At 47.0% G+C, this 27695-nt stretch overlaps 1 protein-coding gene across 1 annotated transcript; it reads right to left on the bottom strand.

Moving 5' to 3' along the window:
• Positions 1–23909: 23909 nt before the first annotated feature.
• LOC120024569 (general transcription factor II-I repeat domain-containing protein 2-like) lies at positions 23910–26111 on the bottom strand. Its single transcript, XM_038968854.1, has one exon. It carries the CDS (start codon positions 25886–25888, stop codon positions 24077–24079), a length of 1812 nt encoding a protein of 603 aa, XP_038824782.1. The 5' UTR covers positions 25889–26111; the 3' UTR covers positions 23910–24076.
• Positions 26112–27695: the final 1584 nt, after the last annotated feature.

Raw genomic sequence — 27695 nt, 5'->3', positions numbered from 1 at the left:
ACTACTGTACCAGTATACACACACTACTGTACCAGTATACATCACTACTGTACCAGTATACACACACTACTGTACCAGTATACACACACTACTGTACCAGTATACATACACTACTGTACCAGTATACACACACTACTGTACCAGTATACATCACTACTGTACCAGTATACACACACTACTGTACCAGTATACACACACTACTCTATCAGTATACACACATTACTGTACCAGTATACACACACTACTGTACCAGTATACATACAATACTGTACCAGTATACACACACTACTGTACCAGTATACATACACTACTTTACCAGTATACACACACTACTGTACCAGTATACACTCACTACTGTACCAGTATACACACACTACTGTACCAGTATACACACACTACTGTACCAGTATACACACACTACTGTACCAGTATACATACACTACTGTACCAGTATACACACACTACTGTACCAGTATACACACACTACTGTACCAGTATACACACACTACTGTACCAGTATACACACACTACTGTACCAGTATACATCACTACTGTACCAGTATACACACACTACTGTACCAGTATACACACACTACTGTACCAGTATACACACACTACTGTACCAGTATACATACACTACTGTACCAGTATACACACACTACTGTATCAGTATACACACATTACTGTACCAGTATACACACACTACTGTACCAGTATACATACACTACTGTACCAGTATACACACACTACTGTACGAGTATACATACACTACTGTACCAGTATACACACACTACTGTACCAGTATACACACACTACTGTACCAGTATACACTCACTACTGTACCAGTATACACACACTACTGTACCAGTATACACACTACTGTACCAGTATACACTCACTACTGTACCAGTATACACACACTACTGTACCAGTATACATCACTACTGTACCAGTATACACACACTACTGTACCAGTATACATACACTACTGTACCAGTATACACACACTACTGTACCATTATAGACACACTACTGTACCAGTATACACACACTACTGTACCAGTATACATCACTACTGTACCAGTATACATACACTACTGTACCAATATACACACACTACTGTATCAGTATACACACACTACTGTACCAGTATACATACACTACTGTACCAGTATACACACACTACTGTACCAGTATACATCACTACTGTACCAGTATACATCACTACTGTACCAGTATACACACACTACTGTACCAGTATACATACACTACTGTACCAGTATACACACACTACTGTACCAGTATACATCACTACTGTACCAGTATACACACACTACTGTACCAGTATACACACTACTGTACCAGTATACACACACTACTGTACAAGTATACACACTACTGTACCAGTATACACACACTACTGTACCAGTATACACACTACTGTACAAGTATACACACACTATTGTACCAGTATACACACTACTGTACCAGTATACACACACTACTGTACCAGTATACACACACTACTGTACCAGTATACATACACTACTATACCAGTATACACACTACTGTACCAGTATACACACACTACTGTACCAGTATACATACACTACTGTACCAGTATACACACACTACTGTACCAGTATACACACACACTACTGTACCAGTAAACACACACTACTGTACCAGTATACACACACTACTGTACCAGTATACACCACTACTGTACCAGTATACACACTACTGTACCAGTATACACACACTACTGTACCAGTGTACATCACTACTTTACCAGTATACACACACTACTGTACCAGTATACACACACTACTGTACCAGTATACATACACTACTGTACCAGTATACACACACTACTGTATCAGTATACACACACTACTGTACCAGTATACACACACTACTGTACCAGTATACATCACTACTGTACCAGTATACACACACTACTGTACCAGTATACACACACTACTGTACCAGTATACATACACTACTGTACCAGTATACACACACTACTGTACCAGTATACATCACTACTGTACCAGTATACACACACTACTGTACCAGTATACACACACTACTGTATCAGTATACACACATTACTGTACCAGTATACACACACTACTGTACCAGTATACATACACTACTGTACCAGTATACACACACTACTGTACCAGTATACATACACTACTTTACCAGTATACACACACTACTGTACCAGTATACACTCACTACTGTACCAGTATACACACACTACTGTACCAGTATACACACACTACTGTACCAGTATACACACACTACTGTACCAGTATACATACACTACTGTACCAGTATACACACACTACTGTACCAGTATACACACACTACTGTACCAGTATACACACACTACTGTACCAGTATACATCACTACTGTACCAGTATACACACACTACTGTACCAGTATACACACACTACTGTACCAGTATACACACACTACTGTACCAGTATACATACACTACTGTACCAGTATACACACACTACTGTATCAGTATACACACATTACTGTACCAGTATACACACACTACTGTACCAGTATACATACACTACTGTACCAGTATACACACACTACTGTACGAGTATACATACACTACTGTACCAGTATACACACACTACTGTACCAGTATACACACACTACTGTACCAGTATACACTCACTACTGTACCAGTATACACACACTACTGTACCAGTATACACTCACTACTGTACCAGTATACACACACTACTGTACCAGTATACATCACTACTGTACCAGTATACACACACTACTGTACCAGTATACATACACTACTGTACCAGTATACACACACTACTGTACCAGTATACATCACTACTGTACCAGTATACACACACTACTGTACCAGTATACATACACTACTGTACCAGTATACACACACTACTGTACCATTATAGACACACTACTGTACCAGTATACACACACTACTGTACCAGTATACATCACTACTGTACCAGTATACATACACTACTGTACCAATATACACACACTACTGTATCAGTATACACACACTACTGTACCAGTATAGATACACTACTGTACCAGTATACACACACTACTGTACCAGTAGACATACACTACTGTACCAGTATACACACACTACTGTACCAGTATACACACACTACTGTACCAGTAGACATACACTACTGTACCAGTATACATACACTACTGTACCAGTATACATACACTACTGTACCAGTATACATACACTACTGTACCAGTATACACACACTACTGTACCAGTCAGTGTGTTATTCCTTGAAGGAGTCAAGTTGACACACACACACACACACACACACACACACACACACACACACACACACACACACACACACACACACACACACACACACACACACACACACACACACACACACACACACACACAGGTCTGTGAGTTAGCCATCCATGATCCTTAACTCCTTAAATGGAGCTGCCACTCCATCCAGCCTACCCATGAGCCTCGGCCAGAGGGGGCGGGCGAGCAATCAAATGTTTGACAGGAAACAGACGGCGGGCCAAGCTGTCAATCAAACAAAATACCATTTTCTCAGTGTTTTTTTTTTCTTCACTTTTTTTGAACACATACACACACAAGCACACACAGAAGTCTGGACGGCTACTGTTGAACCTGTAGTGGCTTCTTATTACAGCTTGACAGTAGGATGGATGAGTGGTGTCCATGTGTAAATCATCCTCTACTTCCTAACCTGCAATTGGTGAAACATACATTCCTGGGAAATAGTCTGTTTCTCCCTGACTTCCCTGGCTGGAAGGCTCCTCTTTCTCTCTCTCGTCTCTCTATCTCTCTGGGTTTCCCACTCTCCCTCACCCCCCCCCCCCCCCCCCCCCCAAATTCAGAGCTGACTTCTGGGTATGGATCGATAGTAATCCCGGGCTGCGGGAGCTGTTTATTTTGGAAAGTGTGTGAGCCTGAGGCCCAGCGGGTGATAGAGTCCACTTCTCACACACAGACACAGCTATAAACCTGTGGGCGAGCGCGGTGGCCACACACAGACAAGTGTCCGCAAACACACAAACATGCATGTGCATGCACGTATACAAACACATGCACACTCAATTCATTTCAATTCAAAGGGCTTTATTGGCATTGGAAACATATCTTTACATTGCCACAGCAAGTGAAATAAACTGCCAAAAATAAACAGTAAACATTACACTCACAAAAGTTCCAAAGGAATAGAGACATTTCTAATGTCATATTATGGCTATGTATATACAGTGTTGCAACCATGTGCATATAGTTCAAGTACATACTCTCTCTCCAGTCCTTGCCTGTCTGTGTGCCCAGGGCCAGAGAGAGACACACAGCAGGGTCTCTACTCTACTTGACACGACTGTGGGAAGCATTGGAGTCAACATGGTCCAGCATCTCTGTGGAACGCTTTCAACACCTTGTAGAGTCCATGCCCCGACGACTTGGAGTTTTCCTAATGTTTTGTACACTCAGCGTTCCACAGGGATGCTGGACCATGTTGACTCCATTGCTTCCCACAGTCGGGTCAAGTTGGCTGGATGTCCTTTGGGTGGTGGACCATTTTTGATAGACACGGGAAACTGTTGAGTATTAAAAACCCAGCAGCGTTGCAGTTCTTGACACACTCAAACCTGTGCGTCTGGCCCTCTCTACCATACTCCATTCAAAGGCTCTTAAATCTTTTGCCTTGCCTATTCACTACTGGTACAGTAGTGTATGTATACTGGTACAGTAGTGTATGTATGGATTGTGTATGTGTGCCGTTCACACACATACACAATCCATATCTCAATTGTCTCAAGGCTTAAAAATCCTTCTTTAACCCGTCTCCTCCACTTCATCCACTCTGATTGAAGTGGATTTAACAAGTGACATCAATAAGGGATTATAGCTTTCCCCTGGATTCACCTGTTCAGTCTACGTCATGGAAAGAGCAGGTGCTCCTAATGTTTTCTACACTCAGTGTATATATAAATATATCAGGATGTATAGTGCCCTGCCCTCTCCCAGTGTCGGTGACGTGGTGCTCAGGATAGAGTGTGAAGGGCAGTACACCTCCAGAGGAATAGAACACAGCCACTGCATTTCTTTCTCTCTACTCTTGTCCCTCCCGTTCCTCTCTTCCCTCCCTCTGTCCTCAATGACTCATCCCACCCAGTGAGAGAGAAATGGGGAGAGAGAGAGATGGGGAGAGAGAGAGCGCGCAGGAAAGAGAGAGAGCAGAAAGAGAGAAAGCAAAAAGGAGAGAAAGAGAAACTGAAAAATAATGATGTATTATGGAGTGACAAAGATGAAATCATATTCAATATTTCTTGTTTATTGCCGACATTAACATTAAGATTCCATTTCCTGAATGTGAAAAAAGTGATTAGTCCATTATCCTCTTCTTCTTTCCCTCTCTCTCTTTTGCACAACATTTATTAGAATAACTCAAATGTATGAGATATTTCCACTTGGTTCAAACACACCGAACTAAGTTAGGTATTTATCATGATTGACATTATGAGCCATGCATACTCTCCTTTACCTAATAACCTTACCTCATCTCTGATCTGTAATCTCTTTACCTCAACTCCTGTGTCTCATGGTGTTAGCAGAGCTACCCACAGAGAATTACATCTCCTTTAGATCTTGGACATTGAACTCCACAGCAGGTAGCAGTGGAGGCCAGTCTAAACCAGGAGGAGAGGCCTTGGTGGGTGTCGAGTATTACAGCATGAGTCCCTGGGTGTGTTCCTCCTGCCTGGAGGTCTTTACAGTATGTAGGTTTGTAAAGCTACCAGTAATTTACCAAAGTTACGAGAATGTTCAGGAATTTTGGTAATTAACAGAAAATCTATGGCAATCTATCGTAACTTCTCTAATTTATACTTGAATATTATATCGGTGTCCATATTATCCATGAGTTTCTAGTGGACAGACCATATGGTCCAAGAGAAAATAGCCAAATTAATGAAAAAAGCCTCCAATAAACAATGGCATTAAAACATTTACAACAAATAAAAATTGACACAGTTAAAAAAATAAATGTGGGTCAAAAATATTTTAAAGGATATTTCATGCTGAAACCATCAAATGAATCATATTCATTTTATTTTATTTATTTTACCTTTATTTAACTACGCACCAATGATATTCACTTAGTTGATGGTTTATATTTAGGATAATATTTACAGCTTTGTCATAATTCTTTAATTTTAAAATCTTCTTTTTGAATTATTTCATACATTTGACAATAAGGACATGCAGAGGATCAGAGAAGAATACAGACACCTGTGATAATCTGAAGTACCCAAAAGGGCCACTCGATGTCCTGTGACAGATTACATAAAATCCTTGAAAGATACCAGCATTCTGGTAGTTTACTAGTGAACTAAGGAAGTTTCCAGCAATATACCCTCCATTTGCAACCTTATCTGTAAGTCCTGCTCAGCGGATTTGCATAACACTTTTTTGGTTACTACATGATTCCATATGTGTTATTTCATAGTTTTGATGTCTTCACTATTATTCTACAATGTAGAAAATAGTAAAAATAAAGTAAAAACCCTTGAATGAGTCGGTGTTCTAAAACTTTTGACCGGTAGTATATATGCAGTGCCGTGAAAAAGTATTTGCCCCCTTTCTGATTTTCTCTATTTGTGCACATTTTTGATACTAAATGTTATCAGATCTTCAACCAAAAACTAATATTAGACAAAGGGAACCTTAGTTTACAAATAACTATACAAATGTATACTTATTTTATTTATTTAATTAACAAAGTTATGCAGCACCCAAATCCCCTGTGTGAAAAAGTAATTGCCCCATAACACTCAATAACTGGTTGTACCACCTTTAGCTGCAATGACTGCAACCAAATGCTTCCTGTAGTTGTTGATCAGTCTCTCACATCACTCTGGAGGAATGTTGTCCCATTCATGCATGTAGAACTGCTTTAACTCAGCAACATTTGTGGGTTTTCAAGCATGAACTGCTCATTTCAAGTCCTGCCACAACATCTCAATTGGTATTAGGTCTGGACTTTGACTAGGCCATTCCTTTTTAACCATTTTCAAAAAGACTTGATGGTGTGTTTTGGGTCATTATCTTACTGCAAGACCCAGCTGCGCTTCAATTTCAGCTCACAGACGGATGGCCTGACATTCTCCTTTTCTGATACAGAGCAGAATTAATGGTTTCTTCTATTAAGGCAAGTCGTCCAAACCATCACACTACCACCACCATGCTTGACCGTTGGTATGAGGTTCTTACTGTGGAATGCAGTGATTGGTTTTGATGTGAGCCATGACCAGCCCTTTTAAAGCATTTCCTGGCTACAGATGTGAGTGCTATGGGGCAATAGTACGTTAGACAGGTTACCTTGGCATTCTTGGGCACAGGGACTACAATGGTATGCTTGAAACATGTAGGTATTACAAACTGGGTCAGGGAGAGGTTGAAAATGTCAGTGAAGACACTTGCCGGCTGTTCAGTGCGTGCTCTGAGTACGCGTCCTGGTAATCCGTCTCGCCCTGCGGACTTGTGAATGTTGACCCGTTTAAAGGTCTTACTCATATCAGCTAATGGAGAGCATGATCACACAGTCATCCGGAACAGCTGGTGCCTTCATGCATGGTTCAGTGTTGCTTGCCTTGAAGAGAGCATAGAAGGCATTTAGCTAGTCTGGTAAATTCACCTCACTGGGCTGGTCGCGGCTGGGCCTCCCTTTGTAATCCGCGATAACCCTGCCACATCCAATGAGAGTCATAGCCGGCGTAGTAGGATCTTAGTCCTGTATTGACGCTTTGCCTGTTTGATGGCTAGTCGGAGGTCGTAGCAGAATTTCTTATAAACTTCCAGATTAGTGTCCCGCTCCTTGAAAGCTGCAGCTCTAGCCTTTAGCTCAGTGCGGATGTTACCTGTAATCCATGGCTACTGGTTTGGAAAGGTACGTACGGTCACTGTGGGGACGACGTCGTTGATGCACTTATTAATGAAGCCGGTGACTGATGTGGTAAACTCCTTAATACCATCGGATGAGAACGGAACATATTCCAGTCTGTGCTAGCAAAACAGTCCTGTAGCATGAATCAGGAGGACAGAGTTATGGTCAGATTTGTCAAATGGAGGGCGAGGGAAGATTTGTGTTTCTGTGTGGAGTAAAGGTGGTCTGGAGTTTTTTCATCAGGTGACATGCTGGTAGAAATGAGGTAAGACGGATTTCGGTTTCCCTGCATTCAAATCACCGGCCACCAGGAGTGCCACCTCTGTAACGACTTTCTTCCTGAGATGAAGGAGAGGACCAAAATGCAGCGCGGTTAGTGTTCAACATGTTTAATTTGAACATAAACGGTGAACACTTACAACAATACAAAAACAACAAATGTGAAAGTCGAGACAGTCCTATCTGGTGCAGAACACAAACACAGAGACCGGAAACAAACACCCACAAAATCCCAACACAAAACAAGCCTCCTATATATGAGTCTCAATCAGAGACAACGACTACCATCTGTCTCTGATTGAGAACCCATACCAGGCTGACATAGAAACAGACAAACTAGACACACAACATAGAATTCCCACCCAGCTCACGTCCTGACCAACTAAACACATACAAAACAACAGAAAACAGGTCAGGAACGTGACAGAACCCCCCCCTCAAGGTGCGAACTCCGGGCGCACCCCTAACAACTCAAGGGGAGGGTCTGGGTGGGCATCTGTCCGCGGTGGCGGCTCCGGCGGTGGACGAGGGCACCACTCCACCATTGTCTTTGTCCACCTCCTTAGCGTCCCTTGAGTGGCGACCCTCGCCCCCGACCATGGTCCAGGAACCTTCACCAACTCCCCTCTACAATAGAGGAGACAACTCAGGACAGAGAGGTAGTTCAGGACAAAGAGGTAGCTCAGGACAGAGAGGTAGCCCAGGACAGAGAGGTAGCTCAGGACAGAGAGGTAGCTCCGGACAGAGAGGTAGCTCCGGACAGAGAGGTAGCTCCGGACAGAGGGACAACTCTGTACTAATGGCAGCTCCGGACTGGGTGGCAGCTCCGGACTGGGTGGCAGCTCCGGACTGGGTGGCAGCTCCGGACTGGGTGGCAGCTCCGGACTGAGTGGCAGCTCATGACTGGAGGGCAGCTCATGACTGGAGGGCAGCTCATGACTGGAGGGCAGCTCATGACTGTAGGGCAGCTCATGACTGTAGGGCAGCTCATGACTGTAGGGCAGCTCATGACTGTAGGGCAGCTCATGACTGTAGGGCAGCTCATGACCGTAGGGCAGCTCATGACTGTAAGGCAGCTCATGACCGTAGGGCAGCTCATGACTGTAGGGCAGCTCATGACTGTAAGGCAGCTCATGCAGCTCCTGACTGGCTGGCGGCTCTGGTTGCTCCTGACTGGCTGGCGTCTCTGGCAGCTCCTGACTGGCTGGCGTCTCTGGCAGCTCCTGACTGGCTGGCGTCTCTGGCAGCTCCTGACTGGCTGGCGGCTCTGGCAGCTCCTGACTGACGGACGGCTCTAGCGGCTCCTGACTGACGGACGGCTCTAATGGCTCGGGACAGACGGGCGGCTCTAATGGCTCGTGGCAGACGGATGACTCAGATGGCGCTGGGCAGACAGATGGCTCAGACGGCGCTGGGCAGACGGATGGCTCAGATGGCGCTGGGCAGACGGATGGCTCAGACGGCGCTGGGCAGACGGATGGCTCAGACGGCGCTGGGCAGACGGGCAGTTCAGGCACCGCTGGGCAGACGGCAGACTCTGGCCGGCTGAGACGCACTATAGGCCTGATGCGTGGTGCCGGAACTGGAGGTACCGGGCTGAGGGCACGCACCTCAGGGCGAGTGCGGGGAGGAGGAACAGGGCTCTGGCGATGCACTGGAAGCCTGGTGCGTGGTGTAGGCACTGGTGGTACTGGGCTGGGGCGGGAAGGTGGCGCCGGATATACCGGACCGTGAAGGAGGACACGCGCTCTTGAGCACCGAGCCTCTCCAACCTTACCAGGTTGAATGGTCCCCGTAGCCCTGCCAGTGCGGCGAGGTGGAACAACCCGCACTGGGCTATGCAGGCGAACCGGGGACACCACCTGTAAGGCTGGTGCCATGTACGCCGGCCCGAGGAGACGTACTGGAGGCCAGATATGTTGGGCCGGCTTCATGACATCCGGCTCGATGCCCAACCTAGCCCTCCCAGTGCGGCAAGGTGGAATAGCCCGCACTGGGCTAAGCACGCGTACTGGGGACACCGTGCGCTTTACCGCATAACACGGTGTCTGACCAGTACGACGCCCTCTCACTCCACGGTAAGCCCGGGGAGTTGGCTCAGGTATCCAACCTGGCTTCGCCACACTCCCCTTTAGCCCCCCCCCAAGAAATTTTTGGGTGAGCCTCTCAGGCTTCCAGCCTCTCTTACGTGCTGCCTCCTCAATCCACCGCTCCTGGGCTGTGGCTGCCTCCTTCTCCTCCCGAGAGCAGCGATTCTCTCCCACCTTGGCCCAGGGTCCTTTTCCGTTTATGATTTCCTCCCATGACCATTCCTCCTGGTACCGCTGCTGCTGTTGCTGCTGCCCGTTGCCACGCTGCTTGGTCCGGGTTTGGTGGGTGTTTCTGTAACGACTTTCTTCCTGAGATGAAGGAGAGGACCAAAATGCAGCGCGGTTAGTGTTCAACATGTTTAATTTGAACATAAACGGTGAACACTTACAACAATACAAAAACAACAAATGTGAAAGTCGAGACAGTCCTATCTGGTGCAGAACACAAACACAGAGACCGGAAACAAACACCCACAAAATCCCAACACAAAACAAGCCTCCTATATATGAGTCTCAATCAGAGACAACGACTACCATCTGTCTCTGATTGAGAACCCACACCAGGCTGACATAGAAACAGACAAACTAGACACACAACATAGAATTCCCACCCAGCTCACGTCCTGACCAACTAAACACATACAAAACAACAGAAAACAGGTCAGGAACGTGACAACCTCTGGATGAGCATTTCCTTGTTTGCTTATGGCCCTATACAGCTCCTTGAGTGAGGTCTTAGTGCTAGCATCGATTTGTGGTAGTAAATAGACAGCTACAAAAAACATAGATGAAAACTCTCTAGGCAAATAGTATGGTCTACATCTTATCATGAGGTATTCTAACTCAGGCAAGCAGAACCTCCAGACATCCTTTGTATCAGAGATCATGCAGCAGCTGTTGTTAACAAAGAGACTCAAATCTCCCCCTTGAGCTTACACTAAGCTGCCGTTCTGTCTTGCCGATGCATAGAAAAACCAGCTAGATGTATATTATCCATGTCGTTGTTCAGCCACGATTCAGAGAAACATAAGATATTACAGTTCTTCAGGTCCCATTGATAGGATAGTCTCAGCTCGTCCAGTTTGTTCTCCAGTGATTGTACGTTCGCCAATAGAACGGAGGGTAGAGGCGGTTTATCTACTCGCTCATGTAGTTTCATCAGGGTACGTGGGCCTCTATTGCGTCGGCCTCTGTCTTTCTCTTCCGAGTCTCGGGGGTGTAAGGGCCTGGTCCGGGGTGAGCAGTATGTCCTGCGCCATCCGACATGTTGAAGGGGAAATATCAATCCGAATCGAGGTTAGCGATAGCTGTTCTGATGTCCAGAAGCTACGTGAAACGATGGCGGAAGCATTATGTTAAAAAAAATACACACACTAAATAACAAAATTGGCCAGCAGCCGTAAAACGTCCGCTACCCATTCCGGCTTTCCATTCCAGCGCCATCTGTTTGATAGTAAGAGATTCATTATAAACTGTTATATGACATTGGATACACTTAATGCAGACATGCACCCTGACCTGCATGGGTGATTGACAGCATAGATCATTTTGTAGATTGTTCATTTATGCAGCTAGCTGGGCATTTCCTGTGACACTCTCTTGCTCTAGGAAACAAAATCAGTCACAACACCAAATGTAACTCTCCAGTTCAGTTCACAAACCATTACTTTGCACTGCTCATTGCTCATTTCAAACCAGTGTGATATAGCGCGCACGCACGCACGTCCACGCACACACACACACACACATACTCATAGACCAGACACACCACGCACTCCACTGTAGGCCAGGGGCATCCAATTTGGAATAGCCCACACATATCCTGGACCTATAAAGTGGGTGAATGATTGGGCATCATTTGATGTGACAGGTCTAGCCACTCTACTTTCGTGCCAAACCTCCTTCCTGATGCATGGAATGGTGGAGCCGTAGCCTGTCTGATTACACAGTGGTGCAGCTCAGCTCAGCCCCAAAACCACTCGTCATCACCTGTCACAGACCCAACCCTCAGTCCCCAAACCCCCTCCTAGACCCAACCCTCAGTCCGAAAACCCCCCCAAGACCCAACCCTCAGTCCCCAAAACCCCTCCTAGAACCAACCCTCAGTCCCCAAACCCCCTCCTAGACCCAACCCTCAGTCCGAAAACCCCCTCCTAGACCCAACCCTCAGTCCCCAAACCCCCTCCTAGACCCACCCCTCAGTCCCCAACCCCCCCTAGACCCAACCCTCAGTGCCCAAACCCCCTCCTAGAACCAACCCTCAGTCCCCAAACCCCCTCCTAGACCCAACCCTCAGTCCCCAAACCCCCTCCTAGACCCAACCCTCAGTCCCCAAACCCCCCCCCAGACCCAACCCTCAGTCCCCAACCCCCCCCCCCCCCCCTAGACCCAACCCTCAGTCCCCAAATCCCCCCCAACCCCAACCCTCAGCCCCCAAACCCCCTCCTAGACCCAACCCCCAGTCCCCAACCCCCCCCAGACCCAACCCTCAGTCCCCAAACCCCCTCCTAGACCCAACCCTCAGTCCCCAAACCTCCCCTAGACCCAACCCTCAGTCTCCAAACCCCCTCATCATCTATCAATCACATTCCCAGACCCCACTCCCAGCCAGGCAAGCATCATAGGCCTATTCCATAAATACTCATAAAACATGCAGCCAAAAAACCATGGCGGGTGCGATTGCCTTTCGGCGAGAGATGCACAAAAGCTCTTTCTCTTTCAAGAGACCGTAGGAAAGCATGACCCACTTACATCGAACAATTTGGAACGCTCCTCTCGTGTGTGTGTGTGTGTAATACGGCCTCCCATCGCCCTGGGACAAACAAACAAAATCAATGAGCTAGAGGAGAACAGACAGACAGACAGACAGACAGACAGACAGACAGACAGACAGACAGACAGGCAGGCAGGCAGGCAGGCAGACAGACAGACAGACAGACAGACAGACAGACAGACAGACAGACAGACAGACAGACAGACAGACAGACAGACAGACAGACAGCATGATTTGATGGCTGCCTCACTCAGTAGAGTTTTAGATGTGTGTATGCTTAAGAATGTGTGTGTGTGTGTGTGTGTGTGTACTTTGTTGTGTGATGATACAGTTTGCATGTATTTCTCCATGTGCTTATAATTTGGGTGTATGTTTTAAGTGTGTGTGCGCCTGCGTGGATGAGTGTATATGTGCAAGCTCTGTTTATCCACGTCTGTGTGTATGTCTATGTGTGTGTATGCTCATACATGAGTGTGTGTGTGTGTCTGCCGACCTGGGTGCACACGTGTGTGTGTTTGCCATTCTGCTTTTCCGCAAGTGTGTTATATGAGTGTTTTTACGTGTGTGCGTGTGCGTTTGTGCCTCTGCATGTGTGTGTGGACGTGTGTGTGTGTGTGTGTGTGTGTGTGTGTGTGTGTGTGTGTGTGTGTGTGTGTGTGTGTGTGTGTGTGTGTGTGTGCAGGAAAATCCCTCAAGATTGACGTTAAAATTGGACGTCTGTCCATGCCCTGAAGACGTAGGGAAATGCCTTCAAAACTGTCCACTAAGGGCAACAGTGTCACGCCCTGGCCTTAGTATTCTTTGTTTTCTTTATTATTTTAGTTAGGTCAGGGTGTGACATGGGGAATGTATGTGTTTTTGTATTGTCTAGGGGTTTTGTATGGTAAATGGGTCAGTGTCTTGTCTAGGTGTTTGTATGTCTATGGCTGCCTAGATTGGTTCTCAATTAGAGGCAGCTGTGGTTCATTGTCTCTAATTGAGAGCCCTATTTAAGGCAGTCATAGGCATTGGGGTTTTGTGGGTAATTGTCTATGTTGTACGTTTGTAGCTTGTGTGTGCACTTACGTTTATAGCTTCACGATCGTTTGTTGTTTTGTTTCGTTTTGTTATAGTGTTCGTTGCGTGTTTTTTCCCTTCTCTAAATAAAAGAGAATGTATTTTGCACACGCTGCGCCTTGGTCCTCTCTCTCACCCATAGACGATCGTGACAGAATTACCCACCAGAATCGGACCAAGCGGCGTGTAAAGCAGCAACGGGAGCAGCGCATAAAGGATTCATGGACATGGGAGGAGATATTGGATGGAAAGGGACCTTGGGCACAACCGGGAGAATATCGCCTCCCTCGTGAAGAGCTAGAGGCAGCTAAAGCCGAGAGGAGGCGATATGAGGAGGCAGCACGGAAGCAAGGCTGGAAGCCCGCGAGTACAACCCAAACATTTCTTGGGGGGGGGGCTAAAAGGGAGTGTGGCGAAGTCAGGTAGGAGACCTGCGCATACTCCCTGTACTTACCGTGGAGAGCGAGAGTACGGGCAGACACCGTGTTACGCAGTAGAGCGCATGGTGTCTCCTGTACGTGTTCATAGCCCGGTGCGGGTTATTCCACCTCCCCTGGCAGGGCTAGATTGAGGATTGAGCCGGATGTCATGAAGCCGGCCCAACGCATCTGGCCACCAGTGCGTCTCCTCGGGCCAGCTTACATGGCACCAGCCTTACGCATGGTGTCCCCGGTTCGCCTACATAGCCCGGTGCGGGTTATTCCACCTCCCCGCACTGGTCGGGCGACGGGGAGCATACAACCAGGTAAGGTTGGGCAGGCTCAGTGCTCAAGGGAGCCAGTACGCCTGCACGGTCCGGTATTTCCGGCGCCACCTCCCCGCCCCAACCCAGTACCACCAGTGCCTACACCACGCACCAGGCTTCCTGTGCGTCTCCAGAGCCCTGTGCCTCCTCCACGCACTAGCCCTATGGTGCGTGTCTCCAGCCCGGTACCACCAGTTCCGGCACCACGCACCAAGCCTCCTGTGCGTCTCCAGAGTCCTGTGCGTCCTGTTGCTGCTCCCCGCACTAGCCCTGAGATGCGTGTCCCCAGCCCGGTACCACCAGTGCCGGCACCACACACTAGGTCAAATGTGCGTCTCCAGGGTCCAGTATGCCCTGTTCCTTCTCCCCGCACTAGCCTTCAGGTGCGTGTCCCCAGACCGGTACCACCTGTTCCGGCACCACGCACCAGGCCTACAGTGCGCCTCAGCCGGCCAGAGTCTGCCGTCTGCCCAGCGGCGCCTGAACTGCCCGTCTGCCCAGCCCCATCTGAGCCATCCATCTGCCCAGCGCCATCTGAGCCATCCGTCTTCCCAGCGCCATCTGAGCCATCCGTCTGCCCAGCGCCATCTGAGCCATCCGTCTGCCCAGCGCCATCTGAGCCATCCGTCTGCCCAGCGCCATCTGAGCCATCCGTCTGCCCAGCGCAATCTGAGCCATCCGTCTGCCCAGCGCCATCTGAGCCATCCGTCTGCCCAGCGCCATCTGAGCCATCCGTCTGCCCAGCGCCCTCTGAGCCATCCGTCTGCCCAGCGCCCTCTGAGCCATCCGTCTGCCCAGCGCCATCTGAGCCATCCGTCTGCCCAGCGCCATCTGAGCCATCCGTCAGTCAGGAGCCGCTAGAGCCGCCAGTCAGCCAGGAGCCGCTAGAGCCGCCAGTCAGCCAGGATCTGCCAGAGCCGCCAACCAGCCAGGATCTGCCAGAGCCGCCAACCAGCCAGGATCTGCCAGAGCCGCCAGTCAGCCAGGATCTGCCAGAGCCGCCAGTCAGCCAGGATCTGCCAGAGCAGTCAGCCAGCCATGAGCAGCCAGATCCGTCAGCCAGCCATGAGCAGCCAGATCCGTCAGCCAGCCATGAGCAGCCAGATCCGTCAGCCAGCCATGAGCAGCCAGATCCGTCAGCCAGCCATGAGCAGCCAGATCCGTCAGCCAGCCATGAGCAGCAAGATCCGTCAGCCAGCCATGAGCAGCCAGATCCGTCAGCCAGCCATGAGCAGCCAGATCCGTCAGCCAGCCATGAGCAGCCAGATCCGTCAGCCAGCCATGAGCAGCCAGATCCGTCAGCCAGCCATGAGCAGCCAGATCCGTCAGCCAGCCATGAGCTGCCGTCCCTCAGTCCGGAGCTGCCGTCCCTCAGTCCGGAGCTGCCGTCCCTCAGTCCGGAGCTGCCGTCCCTCAGTCCGGAGCTACCCCTCAGTCCGGAGCTACCCATCCGTCCGGTGGCGCCCTCTGGGATGGTCTTCAGTCCGGGACTTGCTACAAGGGTCGCCGCTCCAGAGGCGCCACCAAAGCGGGTATTGACAATGGTGGAGTGGGGGCTACGTCCCGCACCCGAGCCGCCGCCATAATAAGGCCCACCCCGGACCCTCCCCTTCAATGTCAGGTTGTGCGGCCGGCTCGGGACAGTACCCCCCGCACCTTTGGGGGGGGGGGGTACTGTCACGCCCTGGCCTTAGTATTCTTTGTTTTCTTTATTATTTTAGTTAGGTCAGGGTGTGACATGGGGAATGTATGTGTTTTTGTATTGTCTAGGGGTTTTGTATGGTAAATGGGTCAGGGTCTTGTCTAGGTGTTTGTATGTCTATGGCTGCCTAGATTGGTTCTCAATTAGAGGCAGCTGTGGTTCATTGTCTCTAATTGAGAGCCATATTTAAGGCAGTCATAGGCATTGGGGTTTTGTGGGTAATTGTCTATGTTGTACGTTTGTAGCTTGTGTGTGCACTTACGTTTATAGCTTCACGATCGTTTGTTGTTTTGTTTCGTTTTGTTATAGTGTTCGTTGCGTGTTTTTTCCCTTCTCTAAATAAAAGAGAATGTATTTTGCACACGCTGCGCCTTGGTCCTCTCTCTCACCCATAGACGATCGTGACAAACAGTGAGCCCTATTACCATCAAGTTGGCTTGGGGTTTGCCAGGGTGTTCTGGAAAAGGGCTGGTGGACATAATCCCATGACTATGGATCAGAAGGTTAAATGTTCGACCAAAGACACTGTTTTAACCCTGTCCCAAACCTTAACCCTTACCTTAACCATTTGGAACGAGTGCCTAAACTTAACCCTTAACATCGAAATTTGAGGTTTGGAGAGCGCGGATGAACGTCTGATTCTGCAGAGGGATTGTGAGAGCTTGTTGGTGTGTGTGTGTGTGTGTGTGTGTGTGTGTGCGCGTGTAGCCTGCAGCCAGACAATCTGGGCTTGCCATCTAATTGGCCCAGTTGATGTTATGTCATCAGCTCCGCTGTTTGTTTGTTTATTTGTTGAGTTGTTTACCCTTCATCTCCATCTTTTAGGAAGAACACTCAGCCGTCATTAGTTGCCATGCGTTGTTAGTGTGTGATTAATGATGCACTGACCAGTGAGCGAGAAGACAAGAGTAACATAAATATAACATGGGATAGCTGTAATTGGTTTATACATCCTGACTATTAACGCCGAATGTAAACCCAACACAAGCTGATAGTACACACCGGCATGTCTTAGTTCCTGCTGGATGTGATTACAGTGGTTGAGCCTAATGCAATGTATCACCTAATGCAATTTCCCCATAACAGACATGGTTAACATGCCACGCACGCAGACATTGGGCCAGACATGCCATTTGAGCAGAGATATCACTGTCCAGCTCGCCATAAAACCCACGGACAGTGATTGTTTCAAATACTTAAGCTGGGTTGGATTTTGTTTGCCGGGCACAATGGAACCAATTGAATAGTTTACAGGACTCTAGCTTTTACGTCACCCTTATTTCAACTACAGAGCCGTGACGCTAACTATGTCGTCAGACTGAAACGCACACAGCACCGTGCAATACAGAACCCCATTGAGAGAAGCTAAAACAATACCAGCCCGTTGAGAAGACTGGTTTCTCCCTAAAAGAATCTTTCAGACGGGCCATGTGAGTTTGTGTGTGTGTGTGCGCGCTTTGTGTCTATAAGTGAGGCCCATTGAGAGAGGTTGACCTCTGAGACACAGAGAGGGCTGTAGATCCCTGTAACCTTTGTGGGGCTGGCTGGTTCTATTGTGTCTTCAGAACAGGGGCGTGGAACAGTGGAACAGTGGAACAGGGGATCAGGAGCATGCAAAGGAGGGAGAACAGATAGGTGAAGGGAGAGAGACATTGAGATAGAACAGAGAAATGGAGAGAAATGTGGAAAGAGAGAGGGAGAGATGATAAAAGAAGCCCTTGGCTAATGAGTCATGTCCTGTGTGTTTTAATCTGGAATGGTCATCACATCCGGGTACATTAACAATGAGAGAGAGGAGAAGAGGTGGGTTGGGATAAGTAGAGAGAAGGGGTCGAGAGAAGAAATGGAGAGGTCTAGAGAGAGAGAGTGGTAGAGCGAGAGAGAGAGAGAGAGAGAGAGAGAGAGAGAGAGAGGGTGGGTGGGTGGGTGGGTGGCTGGAGAGGGAGAGAGAGAGCGGGCGTTGGGAAGTGATAGAGAGAAGGAGAGAGAAGGACAGAGAGAGAGAGAGAGAGAGAGAGAGAGAGAGAGAGAGAGAGAGAGAGAGAGAGAGAGAGAGAGAGAGAGAGAGAGAGAGAGAGCTTAACGTGATTCCTGATCATTATAGGGGATAGGGTGCCGATAGAGACGCGCTCATCAATTCCTGAGCCCAAGGCCATTCTCAGAAAAGCAATATGAAATTCAGCGCTACTCAGTGAAGGTATGGATTGTATGGAATCTACCACGGACTGCTGGGAATTGGGTGATATGCCTTTTTGACTGGTGTGTGTGTGTGTGGGGAGGGGGGGGGGGGCATGTTTAACTAGAATAGTAAACAAACAAATGGACCAATTTGACCAACATTTTGTTGGTCTCCACGAGGTCAAATGCTATTTCTAGGGGTTTTAGGGTTAAGGTTAGAATTACGTTAAGGGTTAGGGTTAGTTTTAGGGTCAGGGTTAGGAACTAGGGTCAAATCAAATCAAATTGTATTGGTCACATACACATGGTTAGCAGATGTTAATGCGAGTGTAGCTAAATGCTTGTGCTTCTAGTTCCGACAGTGCAGTAATATCTAACAAGTAATCTAAATATTCCCCAACAACTACCTAATACACACAAATCTAAAGGGATGGAATAAGAATATGTACATATAAATATATGGATGAGCGATGGCCGAGCGGCATAGGCAAGATGCAATAGATGGTATAAGATACAGTATATACAGTCGTGGCCAAAAGTTTTGAGAATGACACAAATATTAATTTACACAAAGTTTGCTGCTTCAGAGTCTTTAGATATTTTTGTCAGATGTTACTATGGAATAATGAAGTATAATTACAAGCATTTCATAAGTGTCAAAGGCTTTTATTGACAATTACATGAAGTTGATGCAAAGAGTCAATATTTGCAGGGTTGACCCTTCTTTTTCAAGACCTCTGCAATTCGCCCTGGCATGCTGTCAATTAACTTCTGAGCCCCATCCTGACTGATGGCAGCCCATTCATGCATAATCAATGCTTGGAGTTTGTCAGAATTTGTGGGTTTTTGTTTGTCCACACGCCTCTTGAGGATTGACCACAAGTTCTCAATGAGATTAAGGTCTGGGGAGTTTCCTGGCCATGAACCCAAAATATTGATGTTTTGTTCCCCGAGCCACTTAGTTATCACTTTTGCCTTATGGCAAGGTGCTCCATCCATCATGCTGGAAAAGGCATTGTTCGTCACCAAACTGTTCCTGGATGGTTGGGAGAAGTTGCTCTCGGAGGATGTGTTGGTACCATTCTTTATTCATGGAGTGTTCTTAGGATGCTTTACTGTTGGCATGACACAAGACTGATGGTAGCGCTCACCTTGTCTTCTCCGGACAAGTTTTTTCCAGATGCCCCAAACAATTGAAAAGGGGATTCATCAGAGAAAATGACTTTACCCCAGTCCTCAGCAGTCCAATCCCTGTACCTTTTGCAGAATATCAGTCTGTCCCTGATGTTTTTCCTGGAGAGAAGTGGCTTCTTTGCTGCCCTTCTTGACACCAGGCCATCCTCCAAAAGACTTTGCCTCACTGTGGTGCAGATGCACTCACACCTGCCAGCTGTCATTCCTGAGCAAGCTCTGTACTGGTGGTGCCCCGATCTCGCAGCTGAATTAACTTTAGGAGACGGTCCTGGTGCTTGCTGGACTTTCTTGGGCGCCCTGAAGCCTTCTTCACAACAATTGAACCGCTCTCCTTGAAGTTCTTGATGATCCGATAAATGGTTGATTTAGGTGCAATCTTATTGGCAGCAAAATCCTTGCCTGTGAAGCCCTTTTTGTGCAAAGCAATGATGGCACGTGTTTCCTTGCAGGTAACCATGGTTGACAGAGGAAGAATAATGATTCCAAGCACCACCCTGTTATTCGAACTCAATCAGCATGACAGAGTGATCTCCAGCCTTTTCCTCGTCAAAACTCACACCTGTGTTAACGAGAGAATCACAAACATGATGTCAGCTGGTCCTTTTGTGGCAGGGCTGAAATGCAGTGGAAATGTTTTTTGGGGATTCAGTTCATTTGCATGGCAAAGAGGGAATTCATCTGATCACTCTTCATAACATTCTGGAGTATATGCAAATTGCCATCATACAAACTGAGGCAGCAGACTTTGTGAAAATTAATATTTATGTCATTCTCAAAACTTTTGGCCACGACTGTACATATGAGATGAGTAATGTAAGATATGTAAACATTACTAAAGTGGTACTGTTTAAATTGACTAGTGAGTCTCTATGTCGGCAGCAGCCTCTCTGAGGTAGTGATTGCTGTTTAGCATCCTGATGGCCTTGAGATAGAAGCTGTTTTTCAGTCTCGGCCCCAGCTTTGATGCACTTGTACTGACCTCGTCTTCTGGATGGTAGTGGGGTGAACAGGCTGTGGCTCGGGGGGTTGTTGTCCTTGATTATCTTTTTGGCCTCCCTGTGACATCTGTAACGTCTGCTTCCAACTCACACGCTCAAACACATAGATCCCCTGAATGCTGCTCACTCTCCAGATCCCAATCACCTGAATTCTGATCACCTGTTCACACACCTGTATGTCATTATCACACACTATTTAGTTCAGTTCTTTGCACCCCATCTTTGTGAGGTATTGTTTGTTTTTGACACACTTCTCTTCAGAGCTCTGTTTTCCCGTGATTTAATCCTCCCGTGTGTGATAGTTTTTGGCTGCCTCACTAACGACGCTTTTTGCCTATTCCCTACCTGTACTTTAGCCTATTGGATTTCCTGTTATCAACTTATTGCCTGATCTCCTGGACGACGTTACTAGCCTATTCCCTGCCTGTACTGTTGCCTTGTTGGACCCCCTGTGTTTGACCTTCTGCCTGCCCCTGGGTCCAGCTACCTGCCTTCTCCTGTGGTCCTTTACAATAAACACCTGCTGCGCCCTGCGCTTGAAACTAGCTCTCTGTCTCCCATCGTGTTCATTACAACATCGGGTGCTGTAGGTGTCCTGGAGGGCAGGTAGTTTTCCCCCGGTGATGCGTTGTGCAGACCGCACCACCCTCTGGAGTTGCCGTACCAGGCGGTGATACAGCTCGGCAGGATGCTCTCAATTGTGGATCTGTAAAAGTTTGTTAGGGTTTTAGGTGACAAGACAAATTTCTTCAGCCTCCTGAGGTTGAAGAGGCGCTGTTGCGCCTTCACCAACTGTCTGTGTGAGTGGACCATTTCAGTTTGGTTTAGGGTTAGGGTTAAGGTTAGGTTTTTGGGTTAGGGTAAGAGTACGGGATAGAGTTAAGTTTAGAGTTAGGGGTTAGGGAAAATAGGATTTTAAATGGGACTGAATTGTGTGTCCCCACAAGGTTAGCTGTACAAGACTGTGTGTGTGTGTGTGTGTGCATGCTTGCGGTACTTCCGTGCGATGAGGGATGGACATTGGAAGGGCAGCTAGGTCTGACTGAAAGAGACAGATCAGTCAAAGCGAGCCGAGCGCTGATACATAAGCTGCATCTTCCCCAGAGAGGCCGACAGCCCTTTGATGTTAATGTGAACAAATAAAAGGAACCCACAATGAATGGAGATGATCTGTGGATGTTCTCCCTGGAATAGTGTCTACAGTTAGGGAGAGAGAAAGAGACAGACAATCCTATTCTATTCAATGCACTGTGAATCTGTCAGTGGTGCACTTCCAAAATCTGTTCTTGTACAACGGCCATACTCTGCAAAGGACATTGGGTATTTATTTGCATTCAATATCATCTCAAAGTTAGACCGAACTAATAACTTTGGCACAGAAGTTCATGCATTTGGAGTGGAAACTTTTCCACTCTGATTCCAAGAGAAGGTTTGAATGCTGGCACAGAACACCTGGACTGCGATAACCTTCCTAGCTAGTTCACATCACGACACAACTGGTACAGGCTTTCCAGGCCGCCAAAACAGCACAGAGTTTCCTAGCAGGGCTTTGTAGCGAAACTACACAGAGCTATGCTACAAAGATGTTGATGAAGGGAACATTTAAGGGACTCTGAACTTGTTTGTACAAGTTGACACGTTACTCATCCTTTGTACTGGAAAAATCTGGGTCATGCAACAGAAGGCAAGGCTGGATGGTGTTATGGTTGTAATACCTGGCAGAGAGAGAGAGAGAGAGAGAGAGAGAGAGAGAGAGAGAGAGAGAGAGAGAGAGAGAGAGAGAGAGAGAGAGAGAGAGAGAGAGAGAGAGAGAGAGAGAGAGAGAGAGAGAGAGAGAGAGAGAGAGAGAGAGAGAGAGAGAGAGAGAGAGAGAGAGAGAGAGAGAGAGAGAGAGAGAGAGAGAGAGAGAGAGAGAGAGAGAGAGAGAGAGAGAGAGAGAGAGAGTATTTCCCATTTAGCTTAGTTTTGTTTTGTCTTTCATACCAGGTCATATGTCTTCTCAAGTCATGTTGACACTGGTCTACCAGTGGTCCACCATTTATTTATATATAAATATATATATATTTTGTATATATATACATATATATTAGATTTTTATTTTTCGATATGTATACTTTGACAATGTAAGTAATAATGAACTTGCCGTGTCAATAAAGTCAATTGAATTGAATTGAATTGAGAGAGAGAGAGAGAGAGAGAGAGAGAGAGCGAGAGAGAGAGAGAGAGAGAGAGAGAGAGAGAGAGAGAGAGAGAGAGAGAGAGAGAGAGAGAGAGAGAGAGAGAGAGAGAGAGAGAGAGAGAATGAAAACTTTCCATACATATTTGCCCACTGAAGAAGTGGTCAGAAAGTTACTTTTTGGACATGAATGCCAAACCATTCAAGAGATAAAGGTGCACAGAGTTTTGCATACCCCACCATATCATAAGATCCATGTCCTTCTCAATGAAAAAGATAAATGGTATGGCTTGATATCATTTAAAAGCGTACAAAAACGTTTTTCAAACTATTTTCGGATAAAAAATAAAAAATACATTCAAATGATATCATTTTTTTTTTTTGCCTTAACGTCAATTATCTAAAAACACGTACACTTTTTTGTTCTTATTATTTGAAAATGTTGTAGCTTAGACCTTATTTTACATCCTCTAAGGCAGGGGTGTCAAACTCAAATACCCAGTGGGCCAAAATGTAAAACCTGAACAAAGTCGCGGGCCAACATTGAACAAATGAACCTTTTAATATGGACCCAAACAAGTTTTGCTTTAACATTGAATATGGAACAAGCATCGCTTATTACCATACAATATATAATTTAATAGTGGAGACATGCAAAATCGAATTTCAAATGAAAAAACACATCAATGGCATTCATTTATTAAATAAATAAAATGTAAATAAAAATCGTATGCCTCTTTTCTATTTGCAGCCTTCTGATTTAAATACCAAAATAAACTTTTTCCACTGGCTAATAATTTTACAAATAAAATGATAATAAATCAATCAACCATTCAAGCCCATGCCTTGTAGCAAGAAAAAGTGCACAAAGAAAACGTTAATTATTGCACACTGATCTAATCTGATGTGCCCAAGCCAGATACCTGGCATCTCTTCTTGGATGCTAGTTCATCAATGTCTGGGCTCAGGCTCTGAGTTGAAGAAATCCTCAGTATCGAGCGAAGGTGTTCATCAGTCAGACGTCTCCTGTGAGTTGTTTTGGTCATCTTCATCGAGGAGAAAAGTTGCTCGCATAGATAAGTGCTGCCGAACATGGAGAGCATCTGAGCAGCTTGGGTGCGGAGCTGAGGCATTGTGTCAGGGATGAACCGTGGAAACTGTGCGGTGCCCACAGCATCATACTTTGACTTCAGCGTGTCGTTGCACTGGAGTTCAATCAGCTCCATTTGGATGTTGGTTGGTGCATTTTCCACATCAACTGCGAAGGGATTACTAAGCAGTTCAAACCTACATTTCTGGACATCGAAGTCGGCAAATCGCCGGCTAAACTCAGCGGCGAGAACACTGAGTTTTTCAGCAAACTGTACGCATGGGAACACGGCGGTAGAGATCTGCGCTTTTATGGTTTGGCAGCAGGGAAAATGGCAAGGGTTTCCTTGCAGCATCTGATTCTCCCACAGGCACAGTTTAGTTTTAAAGGCCCTCACTGCAGCGTACATGTCTGTGATGATGCGCCCCCGCCCCTGAAGCTGCAGGTTCAGCGCATCGAGATGGCTCGAGATGTCACAGAGAAAGGCCAGCTCACACAGAAACTTTTGCTCCCGGAGCTCTGCTGTATCCTTCCCTTTGGTTTCCAGGAATTGACATATTTCCTCACGCAGCTCGAAACATCTGTTCAGTACTTTTCCTCTGCTTAGCCATCTCACCTCTGTGTGATACGGCACGTCTGCGTATTCCGAACCACACTCCTCTAGAAAAAATTTAAACTGGCGGTGATTCAGACCTTTGGCTCTTATAAAGTTAACTACCTGTGTTACTGTGGTCATAACATGTTCCATCTTTAGGGCTTTGGCACACAGTGATTCCTGATGTATGATGCAGTGGTAAACAGTTAGCTCACCTGCACAGTTCTCTTCCCGCATCTTCTCCCGAACCATGCCCACCAGTCCACTCTTTTTACCGCACATCGCTGGCGCACCATCTGTCGTTAATCCAACGAGTTTATCCCACGGCAGCTTTATTTCAGTTACACATTTGGAAACCTCCTCAAAGATTTCCTTTCCTGTGGTTGTGCCATGCATTGATTTGAATCCCAATAGCTCCTCCGTAACACACAGATTTGAGTCCACTCCACGGATGAAGACTGACAGCTGAGCAGTATCAGATGCGTCGCAGCTCTCATCCACAGCGAGGGAGAACGCAACGAAATCTTTTCCCTTTTCCATCAGCTGGTCATACAGATTGGTGGCAAGATCACATGTGCGATCAGCTACTGTGTTCCTGCTCAGGCTCACGTTTGAAAATGCTTGCTTTTTCTCTGGGCATACGAGGTCACAAACTTTCATCATGCACTTTTTCACGAACTCTCCCTCATTAAAGGGCCGGGCTGATTTTGCGATCTCTGCTGCCACTATATAACTAGCCTTTACAGCAGCCTCACTTTGTGATGTGGCTTTTTTGAACATATTCTGTTGTGAAACCAAACTTCTTTTCATCTCCTCTACTTTCTGGCTCCTTTGAGTCATGTCCAGGTCCTTGTATTTGTCATGGTGTTTCGTTTCATAGTGTCGTCTAATGTTGTACTCCTTACTTACAGCCACGTTGACTCCACAAACAAGACAAACAGGTTTGTCTTTTACATATGTAAACAGATATTCTGCCTCCCACTTGTCCAGAAAGCTCCTGTTTTCTGCCTTTCTTTTCGCCATTTTTGGGAAGGGATAGCGCGCTGACAGTTGTAGCGTCTATGTTGCTATGACTACTGTCACAGAGGAGAGGGCGTTTCTGGGTCCTGTCCTGATTGGCGTGCGAAAACAACAGCAGAGCATTATGGGATTCGTAGTATTAGCGGTGAATGCGCTGTATAATACCGGCGGGCCAGCTCTAGTAGTAATTTGGTATTGTCTCGCGGGCCAAATATAATTACCCCGCGGGCCAGAGTTTGACACCCATGCTCTAAGGTGTTTGTGCTGTGCACGCCATTGGTTGAGACACAACATGCTCTTGAATAAATGGTGGGTGTCATGTTTCGGCTAATAAAATGTATTAAAATGGGAATCAAATGTTAATTTCTACTATCAAATGGTACCACAAAGATGGTTGGAGGTCCACACATCAGATAATGTTGGCTTGAATGGGAATATATGTTGTTTTAAATGATACTGTCAATCCTCCATAGTAAACCTATTGACATCATAGAACTATACAGTACCAGTCAAAACCTTGGACATACCTACTCATTCAAGGGTTTTTCTTCATTTTGACTATTTTCTACATTGTAGAATAATAGTGAAGACATCAAAACTATGAAATAACACATATGGAATCATTTGGTAACCAAAAAAGTGATAAACAAATTGTCACGACTTCCGCCGAAGTCGGCCCTTCTCCTTGTTCGGGTGGTGTTCGGCGGTCGACGTCACCGGCTTTCTAGTCACCATCGATCCATTTTTCAGTTTCGTTTTGTTTTGTCTGTATTATACACACCTGGTTTCAATTCCCCCATCATGTTCCCTATTTAACCCTCTGGCTTTCATTTCTGTTTTGTCCGTGATTGTTTGTGCGTTAGTGGTTGTGGTTGATACGTGTATGTATCTGTTTATTTCCATTTGTGGAAAATTTGCCTTAATTTTGAGTAAAACACTGTGGTTTCGCTCAACACCTGTGTCCTGCGTTTGACTCCGAATATTCTCCGCACACAACTCTGACAGAATCACGGACCAACTTCAAATGGAGTCAGCAGGCGCAGCCAGCCCTTCTCTCCCAGTAGAGGAGCAGGTTCAACAGCACGCGACCATGTTGCATAGTTTAGGGACAGCCATGGATCGCGTGCTGCAAACTATGGACAGATGGGAGAGAGGAGGTCTCCCAGTAAATCATACCCCAGCACCAATACCCGCACCTCAACCTACACCACCATCCATCCCTCCACCGGTCGGAACCAGTGGAATTCGGCTCTCGCTCCCAGGAGCGTATGACGGAACAGCAGCCGGGTGTCAGGGTTTCCTCCTACAGCTGGAGCTATACCTGGCATCTGTTCATCCGTCCCCTTCGGGACACGAGAAGGTGGGCGCCCTCATCTCCTGTCTGACTGGTAAAGCCCTGGAGTGGGCCAACGCCATCTGGGGAAGAGAGGGATCTACCCTGGATAACTATGATGACTTCTCTCGCCGCTTCCGGGCAGTCTTTGATCATCCACCCGAAGGGAGAGCGGCGGGAGAGCGATTGTTCCATCTAAGACAGGGGATGAGGAGTGCTCAAGATTTCGCCTTGGACTTCCCTACTCTGGCCGCTGGTGCGGGATGGAATGAGCGGGCCCTGATCGATCATTACAGGTGTAGTCTACGAGAGGATGTTCGTAGGGAGCTAGCCTGCAGGGACACCACTCTCAACCTGGACCAGCTGGTGGATTTATCTATCCGGCTGGATAACCTGTTGGCCTCCCGCGGGCGTCTAGATCGGGGTCCGCCCATTCCATTACCCAGCTCCTTGGATCCAACCCCTATGGAGTTGGGA

This window comes from Salvelinus namaycush, chromosome 29 (genome assembly GCF_016432855.1).
Source record: "Salvelinus namaycush isolate Seneca chromosome 29, SaNama_1.0, whole genome shotgun sequence".
NCBI lineage: Eukaryota > Metazoa > Chordata > Actinopteri > Salmoniformes > Salmonidae > Salvelinus > Salvelinus namaycush.
The sequence above is the reverse complement of the archived record's forward strand: the minus strand, read 5'-3'. Positions and strand labels throughout refer to the sequence as shown.

What these genes read in the sequence shown, in the direction of transcription:
- LOC120024569 (XM_038968854.1), bottom strand. Translation starts at nt 25,888, where the DNA reads ATGGCGAAAAGAAAGGCAGAAAACAGGAGCTTTCTGGACAAGTGGGAG.